Below are 11445 nucleotides of genomic sequence, written 5' to 3' on the forward strand. Positions count from 1 at the left end.
AGCATATTATAAAGGTGACATAGGTAGATCATATTTCTTATACTTGTATGAAGTTTTCAGAATTAAGTGGTTTAATTTTATGATTAGTTTTATCTTAATTAGATGATTTTTTAAAAAAAAATATATAAAATATTTCATCATTAAATTTAAATTTATTTACATTTACCGAAAAACATTTTCAAGAGTGAAGGATCACAAAATATTTAATGAATACCATTAGTTTTACTTTTACCGTTTTTTGCTTTTATTTTAAAGTGTAAGATTTGAAATGAACCTCAACCATAAATTATTTTATAACCTACATGACATTAATCTAAGAGGCCATTGAAAGTAACTTGAGGGTATAGTACTTGACTGGATCATTCTCCGTACTCTTGACTCGTGAAAAATTACTGAAAGTCAAACTTTTGGTCCAATTCCTACGGACCCATCTATGGATCGAAGAAACTTCTATGGGTCGCATTTTTGGTCTGTAGAATGAATTATTTACTCTTTAAACTTCAATATGAATTTCACTGATGGAGTCTAAAGTCCGTAGATCAAATCACAAAATATAGATGGTCCCATGTAAGGTTTTCGACGGCATTTAAGTGGTGTTTCTTTTGTCTTTTCCCATTTATTCTAAGTCCAAGTCATGACGACTTAACTTCAATTAAAATAATATATTCCACCAAGTACTCAATTTTCTTTTAATTCTACGCTCTCAACTTCTCAATTCAAAAAGAAAATCGCAAGGAAGACAAAGGTAGGGTTTCAAGACTTCCAATGAAGTTCTTCTTCAAATTTCTTCGAGAACTTTGGTCTTCCAGTATGTAAGGCTTCAATGAAAGTATTCTTTTTTCTTACATGCCTAAACTATTTTGATTATTTGATAAATTATGTTTGAATTTTCCGCAATCATATTTAAGCTATGATTTTATGCATAATTTAATTTTTTTTATGAAAGAGAACATCAAATTAGATTAAATCTTCTAATGTAAGAAGTGGTGAAGAAAGAAATAATTAAATGAATAGATGCATGAGCACTTTTTGAGTCGCGAACAGCTAATGGGTAAGTCCGGTGCAATTCGCTAAAAAAAAAAGGTGTTATTATGGTAGTTTTCAGTGACAAGAATGAGTTACTTGTCACTAGATCCATTACTAGGTGGTGTGTGTGTATGGACTATAGGAAGCTAAATTCTTTGATTGAAAAAGATCATTTTCCCATGTCAGTTATTGATCAAATGCATGATATTCTTGGTGGAATGGTCGAGGCCAACATCATGACCTACACAACAACAAAAAATTTGGGTCCAATTTACAGCTCAAGTAATACTCGCTTTCAGAAAGTCAATGCAACGCTGACTCTCGTATATGTGATTGCTCGGGGAGTTATTATCATATTGGGATAGTGGAAAGGGAAGTCCAATATGCATATTAAAGATTTCTCATGCATATTAATGAATTACTATGAAAAATATATTTTATTATATGATTATGATTCACAAACATATATCAAGATTATTCATGAAGTTATGGAAGTTACTTTCGAATATTTTCGGTTATGCATGATTTTAAGTAAGTTGTCTCATATTTAAAGTCATATGAATAGAAGTAAAGATATGCTATGAAAGAGATATTTGAACACTGCCTTACAACACTACGATTCATGATTAATATGATGGTCGGGTATGTCATCAATGTTTAAGCAACATGTTATCTAGATATGTCACCAATGTTTATCCAATATGACTTCTCGAGTCATCAATGATCAGATCAAAATATGATTTAAGATAGAGTTTTTATAATTACAACCTAAATATAGGTTATCTAAAGAGTAGTAAGGAAACTTTAATGGTCACAAATATATTATTTTACATTGAAAAAGAAATTACTGTTTCAAGAAAAGCATAAAGAGTTTTTATAGGCATTTCAGACAGATAAAGTAAAGTCCGATTATCCCTTAAAAAGATCTTTTTGAGTAATATCTCAACTAAATGTTTTATGCGCATATTGATATTGATTATTTTGTGACTAGTATCAAACACCGAATTGGGTAAGAGTTCATTTTAAACTCGAACCCCCATAAAATACGTAATACAGTGTAGGATAGGATCGTATCGACTTCGAGTGATTCCCCACCGCCTCAAGAAGACTTATTGGATAGATCCATAGTTATAGGTAGCATCGTATACCCTGACAACATGGGTGGAAAGTTGTATATCGCTAGACTCATAGTCATGATTTTCGATTAGAAAAACCACCTAACAAAGTAAAGTTAATTATTATTCATATTGTTTTTAATTCATGTTTTATTGTAAAGTATAAATGATTTTCACTACTTGTTCATATCTTGTTCCACTTCAGCTATATTCAGCCATAAGTTCAACTATTGTTTTTATTCATTCATATTACATAATTGGACATTCAATGTACTCATGTCATTCGACTTGCATCGTTTTATGATGCAGATACAAGTACTTAGGATCATCAATAATTGTTTTGTTGAGATCATATCATCTACAAGTAAGCTTCTGCATGGACATCTTTACTTTCTAAGGACTCAATTTTTATTGTTATATAGTAGTACGGTTTTGAGATGTCGTGGGTCTTGTCTCAACAATCTTTAGATCGTAGAGGCTTTATGGACGGATAGAGTTAGGCGGTCTACAATATTTTTTCTCAGATGTTTTATTATACACTTACTATTTATATTAAGTATTTTCGGACGTTGTTTTAGAAGTTCTTTAAATTTTTTAATGTTCATCTATTAAAGGTTCCGCGAATCTTATAGATTCATATATACCATAGTTAACTAGGCCAAGGGTTTAGGACCAATAATGGTTCTAAGTACCGACTATATTCAAAGTATAGGATTGGGGCGTGACATCGATATACAAATACAAAGTTACCTACAAGAAATAAATAACAAACAAGTAAATAATCAATGAAAATTAAGATAAGAAATGAAATTAACTTGAGCTTCGATGCAATTGTCTGGCAATGCCACCAACAAAATAATCTAGAACACTTAAGCCAATTAAAACTTAAAAAATTTAAAATATAAAAAACTTCATGATGAAATCCTTGTGAATCTCAATTCCTTCAACAAAAAAAAAGGTAAAGAACTAATTATAGCTAAGCTACGTGGAATAAGATTCATAAATTATGCCCTCATAAAATTCATTTATCACAGATTATTATAGTTGAGTAATGATTGACGAGGTCCTCAAGATCTTCTATAATGACTTACTCCTCAAATGCAACTAATCATGTCCTTCGAGCTGGACATGTTCTTGTCAAAATATCGATAACCAATGTCAACACATCGAACCTTTTGAAGTGATTTCCTACCGATTTTTTTAATGCAATTATCGTTGATTTATGCCTAGTCTGACTCATTTATTATATTTTTACTTTTTGATTCGCTGAACTGTCAAATTTGAAATTAATCTTATATAATGCAGTGAGATTAGAAGTGGAATTTTTTGTTGACCAAACGTAATCACATAATTTCACCAATATTAAAACTTGTTAATATAACCAAAAATACTCATAAAATTAATTAACAAAAATATAATATACCAAAAAGAATGATGAATATTTTATATTAATGATAAATAGCTAAAAATAATCATTACAAAGAAATTAATAACAGGGGTAAATGTAATATCACAAAATATACTTTTCTAATTTTCACGGCGAATATTAAATTATTTATCCTTAAAATGATGTAGTTGAATTTGTTTACGTTTGTTAAAGGACATGTAGGTTGAGTTGATCATATACTAAATTATAACGAAGTTATTTGCCAGAAATAAATAATAAACAAGTAAATAATTAATGAACATTAATCTTGAGAACTTCGCCAATTAAAACTTGAGAATCTAAAGTATACAAAACTTACAATGAAATCCTTGTGACTCACTAGAATCCAATCTCTTTAACAAAAAAGTAAAGAATCAATTATATCTAAGCTACATGGTATAAGATCCGTAAATTAGGCCCTCATAAAATTCATTTATCATCCCTTATCATAGTCGAGTAACTATTGATGAGGATTTAAAGATATTTTGTAATGACTATCTCCTCAAATATGACTAATCACGTCCTTGGAGCTGGACAGGTTCTTGCAACATATCGGTAATCAATATCGGCACATCGAACCTTTTAAAGAGGTTTCTTATCGACCTTTTTAGCGCAACTATTGTTGATTCGCGCCTAATCTGACTCATTTACTACATTTTTACTTTTTTGATTCTTTGAATTGTTAGATTTGAAATCAACCCTATATTATGGAGTTAAACTAGAGTTGAAATTTTTTGTCGATCAAGCGTAACCACATAATTTCACCAACATCAAAACTTGTTAATATAACTAAAAATACTCACAAAATTAATTAACAAAAATCTAATATATCAAAAAAGAATCATGAATATTTTACATTAATGATAAATAACTAAAAATAATAATTACAAAGAAATTAAAATAACAGGGGTAAACGTAATATCACAAATCACAAAATATGTTTAATAAACGAGATAAACATAATAGTATTATAAATAACAAAAAATATTAGTATTACAAAGTTAAATTTGAACTTTTAGATATAACATTAGCATTAACATGTTTAAGACCAAAAAGTGTGCGTTAATAAAATAATTGTACTCACTCGTTAGGTTTTTTTATAAACATAACGTCCACTTTTTCCTTTTTCTCTTTTCAATTTATATATTTCTGAAAACACATTTCTCTATTGTCGCCGCCGAACCAGCCCCTGTTTTCACTCCCTTCACTGGTAAACTATGTATTCTCTTCATTATACCTTAAATTTTCTCTACTTTCTTGTTAGTTACTTTTAGCTTTGTATGTTGAACACAAGAATGTTTTTGTTGTTTTTTCTTCTTCTTCTTGAATTTGCATTGCTTTTTCATGCAAATTAAGATGGTGTGTTGTTTTTGCTTGAGTTGAGAAATTTTAGTTTTCCACAACTTTAAAGTTATATGGTTAACTTAGAAAAGAATTGATTATAGTTAGATGTTGCTGTTCTTTTAATTTGTGGGTTCAAGGTACTACTTGGTGTAATTTACTAGATCAAGATTTGTATAATGCTGACATTTGTTGGAGTTTGATATAAGTACTAGAAACCACAGTTTTATATGTTAGGTACAAAATGTTATGTTAATTTCCAGCTTTCCCTGATTCTTTTATTTATTTATTCATGTGACTTAAGAGAGTTTTTATGGTCTTTTTCATGCAAGATCAAAAATTGTAGATTGAAATTATTTATTGGTTTTTTGTTCTTGGCAAGTAATACTTTAGAAAATTTGTGATTTTCTTTTTGCGATTATTTTGCTGGGATTGGTAAATTCGATGGTTTCTCCCATATTTTAGCTTTAAATTTGATATTCAATTATGAAGGGAAAGAATTTAATTGGATTTTGCTTACTTTTATCAAATATGTTTTGGTTGGCTTTCAATTCATTTTTTTTGTGTGTGTGTGATGTTACAGGTTTTGTCTAGATGGTTTAAATTTCGGTTAAGACTTTCCTTTTTGATGGTGTGTGAGATGAGCTTAATTTGGTTGCATATGTGGCATGGCACCTACTTATCATCATACAACACAGACATCTTTAGAAAGGAAACCAAAATCTTCTGTTAAGATTGCTGCTACTGGTAAAACGAACACTGTACCGTCTACTTCCGAGAGGAAAGATTTCAACTTTAGAAGTAACTTCAGACACAGCAACATTGTGCAAATGGAAAATAACTTGAGTGCACGAACTATGAAAGCTTCAAACAGTTCCATGGATGTGGCTGTCGATGTAACTGGGTTTGCAAGAAGCAGCGACATCAGATTAGCTACGAAGGCAGATCCCGATGAAACTGAATACTCAAGCTCATTTGTTGACACTTCATCGGAGAATGATAATGGTTCTAGTGACGCTGAGGTGGAGTCGCGGTTCTATGATGATAGTGGTTTGTCATCTTCGTTCGATGGGTTTAGCAGCTTGTTTCCAATAAGGTGAGGTTTTCTTGCTTGGGGCATGTTTTATTCTAATGTTTACTTTGAGCAAGGAAGATTTTTGATTTTTTTTTGTTTGTTTTTAGTCTAGATTTACTGGTTCCTCCTTTGACTGACCTGTTAACAATCTCAGTATTCCTTTCTTAACTGATAGTGTTAAATTATTAGATGCCCATTGGAATAAGAGGTACAAGTACTAACATGGATTGTTCTATTTTCTGATATATTAACCGAAGTTGTTACCTTTTACTTGCCGAATCTTTTAAAAGAACTCTAAAAATAGAAATATATACTGATAACCATGAAATGTATTCTAAGTAAGAGCCTACTTTCCAAATTACCATCCAGGGTGGTGATTAAGAATGATAACCGAAGTCATATCAACCATAATACAACGTTAGGTTTTAGTTGGCATGAGTTTTCCGATGCTCTGTCCAGTTCTCCTTGGTATGATATAGGTCCTGCCATTAGCCTAGAGCCTAGTTTTTTTTGGTCTTAAGTTCTATGTTTTTTTGCAGTAGCCAAGATTGTCATTTCATAAAGATTCACTATCTATGGAGTATAACATCTAAACCTGCAGGGACAACTTTATAAAGTAGCATTTGTATTACTTGTCTAATTTTTCTTGCAGGTCTATCTTGATCCTATGCCCCCAGGTTAAGAAATGAAGCAGGCTGTAAACTATAGCTGGGACTTTCCTGAAGGAGTAACCTCATTCTTTCTGATTGAATTGAACTGCTGCAATGTACAGCAACATTCTATAAATAGGGAATGCTTCCATTAATTTTCTCGTATAAATATCCTTATGATCTTTAAACCTCTTCGAACATGTCAATCACAGTGCTTTCTTAATATTACTTGTCAAGCGCAAACACAATCAGCATTGGCATTTAGCTAACATCTGTTTCAGAGCTTATTGTGTGAAGGCTTGTCAGGAGTCTCCTGAGATCTCAGTTTTTTTCACATTTAGAGTCTTTCATTGTGTAAAAGAATTGCCTGGAGCTGTATAAGATGCAATCCATCTTGATGGGATTCAATTAGCTTTTGTTTACTGTTAAAATCCCTTTAGACACTTCTTTGTATGCATTTGAAGCTTAATTCTGATTGATTGAATTGATGGCCATACAGTAAGTAACTTCAGCAAGCCTGAGTTAAATACAGTCAAACAGTGTAAATTAACTCACTGCTTACATATTGCAGGAAGAAAAAGTTGACTTCTCACTGGAGAGACTTTATACGTCCCATAATGTGGCGGTGTAAATGGGCAGAACTCAAGATGAAAGAGCTTCAGTTGCAGGAGACAAAGTATAATAGGGAGATATCAGCACATGATAGGAAAAGACATAGGGAGTTCGATCAAGCTTCTTTGGATGAGTCAGGCTCGAAATCGTTGCCATTTATTCATCCAAGGCACAGGAAAAAGGCCATGAAGAGGAGGAAGAGGAAGAGAGTTGAGCACGGAACAGATATTGCAACACACATGTCTACTCATAACCTTTTCTCTTATTTTGGTACGACTTCTTTTCTCATTCTTTTGATTGGGCACCGATGTTTCCGGTTACCATGATAAATTCAGTTTGGCATGTGACATCTTGCAGAAAATAAAAGGCTAGATTTGGATGTGATACCACCTGGAGATGATATTAGTAATGCAGGTACGTGTTAATGTTCACGTTTTCCCATCATTATTCCCCACTTTTTAGTACAGCTCCTTTAAAACTATCACGTTTGCACCATTTTCCCTCTGGTTTCCTTTTCTTAAAAGAGAGTTTGGACCACTGGGATTTCTTTTGCCTTCATGTTGTGTTTTCACCCACCTAGGTCTCGTACCCGTCTTACAATGTCCACTTATCACTGAGAAAGAACCAAATAAAATCTTTTTTTGTTTAGTTTGTTGGACAAGGAAATTATAATTTTCTTAGGGGCACAGAAAATGAAATGCTGATACTTTTAACGCACTCTTTCTCTTAAATAATGTTTCCATCATTTTCCTGGAAAGATCATGTCTCATATTTCTAATAAGAAAGCATATCTTAATTCTTCCTACTTTATTTCTTTCAGTTCTTTTACATTCATTCATTTTGAAGCAACATACCACACCAAATTCGCTTTATAATTTTGTCAAAACCTGTGGCATGGTCTTTAAGTCTACATGTTACTCCAAATAGAGTAACATGCTTTGGAAAAAGTGTCACCAACACAAGCATTGGCCAGAGGAAATTGCACAGCAAATTTTTGTTATCACTGTTACCTAGAAAAGCTTTGGACCTGTCATTACGAAACTTCAATGATTTTCTGATGTGTTTGTCTGGTATAATTGAAGATCACTTTGAGTCATGGAATGCATGGTGCTCACTTACAACTCTCATGCGTTTTCATTTTCTTACCAAGTAAAATTCACCCTACCCAAGATTTTGCACAGATCTTAACTGTGCCGCGTTCAAGCTTGAAGGTCATTCTCTTGAGCCATCTAGTGCTTAACAGTTAACCTTTGACTAGTACTTATGGACCTTCTCACAGTCATGGTTTCTTGGTTGTGGTATACCTTTCAATGCCACCTATTATGGCTTTTCCTCCTGCTCAAATTTAGTGAAATTCACACTTGAAAGCAATGACACGATATATCCAAATCAGTTCTAGGCAGGTGTTTGGAGTGAACTTTGTTTGACAGGTTTCAAGTTCTAGCATTTTAGAAGTGCAAATAATCGGTGCACCGCCTGTGTTCTGTCTTCTTTATCTATTCTTTCATCCATAAGGTATTATAGGGAGCTATGAAATTAGAAAATTAGAAGTGATGATAAAATTGTCTAGTTCACATTTGTCCAGGTTTAAATTCAGAACTTCAAATAAGGACTTGAGCAACTTCAGTACATTTATTGCTCAAAATATATCAGTCATAGTGTTGCAATTTAAGTGTCTGTCATTGTTTTAATCGACAAGTTGTGCAAACTCCCAAATTTTTAATTTCTGAGTCACAGATCCTATCAATGGGGCAGGGGATGCACACTTTTGCCTAGTTTTGCAGAATATGTATAACCTTTGTCTCTAAATCAAAATTCTTCTATATCCTTGTTCATGCTTTCACATTTATTTTATTCTCACACAAGTTTGGCATATCTACTGACGACATTGATATATTTACAAATCGTTTATGTGATATAACTTCAGTAGGTGTTTCTTATTTTGATTTTCTTTTTATGGCAAAGCATTGGCAGAACAGAAAACCAATGGTCAGGATGAGTTTAAAATTGATGATGATTTGTCAATTCTCGGAAGCAGCAACGGTTATCTTGAGCAGATCCTTCGGAAAATTGAACTAGTACATAGTCGGGTTCATAAGCTGAAAGACCAGCTTGATACAGTGATGACGAAAAATGCGATAAAGTTTTCTTCCTCTGAGAATTTAATGTCATTTGATGGACAGGCTAGCTCTATTCCTAGTCCTACATTCTCAGCATGCAATGGAGACACAACATCAGCTGGAGGTTTATATGGTACGTCTCAGCATGTGGTAGATTATGATCTCGGAGATTTCATCATGCCTGACAGTGCAATTTCAAGCTACGGAGAGGCTATGCCTATTCCTGACATAATAGAAAGTACAGTAGGACTTTTGTCCTCTGTGGATGTCACGCAGCAGCAGGCGCAAGTTGGAGATTCAAGCGAAAGAGTAAGATCTTGTCCTTTCTCAGTGGAAAAAGAGAATAATTATGGTTGTTATCTTACTAAGCTAGCTTACTGAATCTATCCACTCTGATGAGGGCCCTATGACACTTAATCCTAGGACTAAGGGACTAGTTTTTGTATTTCATACTTGGTGCTTGGGATTTGTTCAATAGTAGGATTACAAGAGATTTTGTATTTTTGCATTCACATTTGGGCTTGACTTAGTAGATGTGATTAGATGTTTTAAGTATTTTCAAATTTACAGTTAATAACTGTATATTTTGCTTATTAATAAGCCCCTATGTAGATGAATTAGGGAAACAGGAAGTGGTAAAACTAAAAAATTAAAATTAAGCTAAAATAAGGCTGCAATCGAGTGAGGGAGGGAGGTGGTTTGGGGATGGAAGATGTGGGAGGCCCTTAAATAAAAAACCAAATTGAGATCAATTCTCTTATCCCCATCTATGAACCGAAGGACCACAGTTTTCTCAAATAAGCTAGTTGTCTCTTCCATGTCCTCAGAGTTCTCTTCAATCATTTAAAGTCGTTTCAAGGCTGGTTGTTTTCAACTGCATTGACTGTTTTTATGTATTGTAACTGCAGATTGTTGATAACATTCTCATACATAATGAAGTATCAGAAGTAGGACACATTTTGGCGATTAATCATGATATATCCTTTGACAAGAATCAAGATGTGGGAAATAATGTGGAAGAAGAAAGCTTTAATCCAGCTCCCCCTGCATCAGAAGCTAATGCAGCAGGTAAAGCATCCACAGCTCAGGAACAATCAACATTGAAATCGCGCTTAGCCTCGGAGATCCATTTTCCCAAAAACAAAAGAAAGAGAGGAGAGCGTAAAGCCGGTTCGGGTGGTTGGAATCGTAGGATGCCAGGTGAACCTGATAGCCAGTGACTATTATATAAAGTAGATGTTTTTGACTTGGATCAAATGTTTGGCATGCAGCTGAACTGCTCAAAGTAAGCTGCTCATTTGAGATCTTCTAGAGTTCCTATGGCTTTTAATTTGAGGATGCCATAGTCAGTTGGAGCTGAAAATATCACCATTGGTAGTGTAATAGTGTATCTTTTATCCTTGGTATTGCTTATGTACTGAGTAGCTATTTTAGGCCTTGTGAAATTGAATGCCCTTTTGAATTCAATTATGCAAGTTGAAATTAGACAGCAATTTTGTTCCTATTAGTGTTTTTCAGAGACAGGCTTCATATCCTTTCAGAATGAATTTTAGTGTTTCTTGTAATGTGGTTGTTAAATCCACACTTTCAGATTTTCTTGGTTGCATCAGCATATTTGATTTTCACAAAATGCTTGTTGATGGAGAAATCATACCTGCTTGTTGAATAACAAATATAGGGTGTGTTTGGTACGAAGAAAAATGTTTTTCAATTTTTTCATGTTTGGTTGGGTTAAATATTTTGGAAAATGTTTTTTAAATCAACTCATTTTCCTCAAATTTAAGGAAAATGAATTCCCTTCAAAATTTAAGGAATACATTTTCCAAATCTCTCTTCCAACTTCAAATTATAATTTGTTTTTGTTGAAAACATCAATTTATTTTGTTCCTACCCTCAAATCAGACCCCTACCTCCCAAAAAATAATTTAAAGCTTATTTTTTAAAAATGCTTTTAACTTCAATCTTTTTACCTACCTCACTCACTCCCACCAACCCACCCTCCCAAACAAAAGCAATATTAAAAGTTGTTTTTGAAGATATTTTCTGATTTCAATTTTTTATCTTCCCCCCCCCCCCATCC

At 33.0% G+C, this 11445-nt stretch overlaps 1 protein-coding gene across 2 annotated transcripts; it reads left to right on the top strand.

Annotated features, from left to right (window-relative positions):
* The first annotated feature begins 4658 nt into the window (after nt 1-4658).
* Nucleotides 4659-10961, top strand: LOC107012492. Of its 2 annotated transcripts, none has more exons than XM_015212357.2 (6): nt 4659-4777; nt 5492-6004; nt 7205-7515; nt 7603-7659; nt 9211-9674; nt 10274-10961. In XM_015212357.2, the coding sequence occupies exons 2-6, from the start codon at nt 5577-5579 to the stop codon at nt 10583-10585; spliced, it is 1572 nt and encodes a 523-aa protein (XP_015067843.1). In that variant the 5' UTR covers nt 4659-4777; nt 5492-5576; the 3' UTR covers nt 10586-10961. The 2 variants fall into 2 exon arrangements, with proteins under 2 accessions (XP_015067843.1, XP_015067844.1); XM_015212358.2 differs by having other exon boundaries at nt 9220-9674.
* Nucleotides 10962-11445: the final 484 nt, after the last annotated feature.

The sequence above is a fragment of the Solanum pennellii genome, chromosome 3, assembly GCF_001406875.1.
Source record: "Solanum pennellii chromosome 3, SPENNV200".
Lineage (NCBI taxonomy): Eukaryota > Viridiplantae > Streptophyta > Magnoliopsida > Solanales > Solanaceae > Solanum > Solanum pennellii.

Coding starts and splice junctions, on each gene's coding strand:
- LOC107012492 (XM_015212357.2), top strand. CDS start 5,577: ATGGCACCTACTTATCATCATACAACACAGACATCTTTAGAAAGGAAA. Junction 6,005..7,204: donor AGCAGCTTGTTTCCAATAAG/GTGAGGTTTTCT, acceptor TACATATTGCAG/GAAGAAAAAGTTGACTTCTC. Junction 9,675..10,273: donor TTGGAGATTCAAGCGAAAGA/GTAAGATCTTGT, acceptor TTGTAACTGCAG/ATTGTTGATAACATTCTCAT.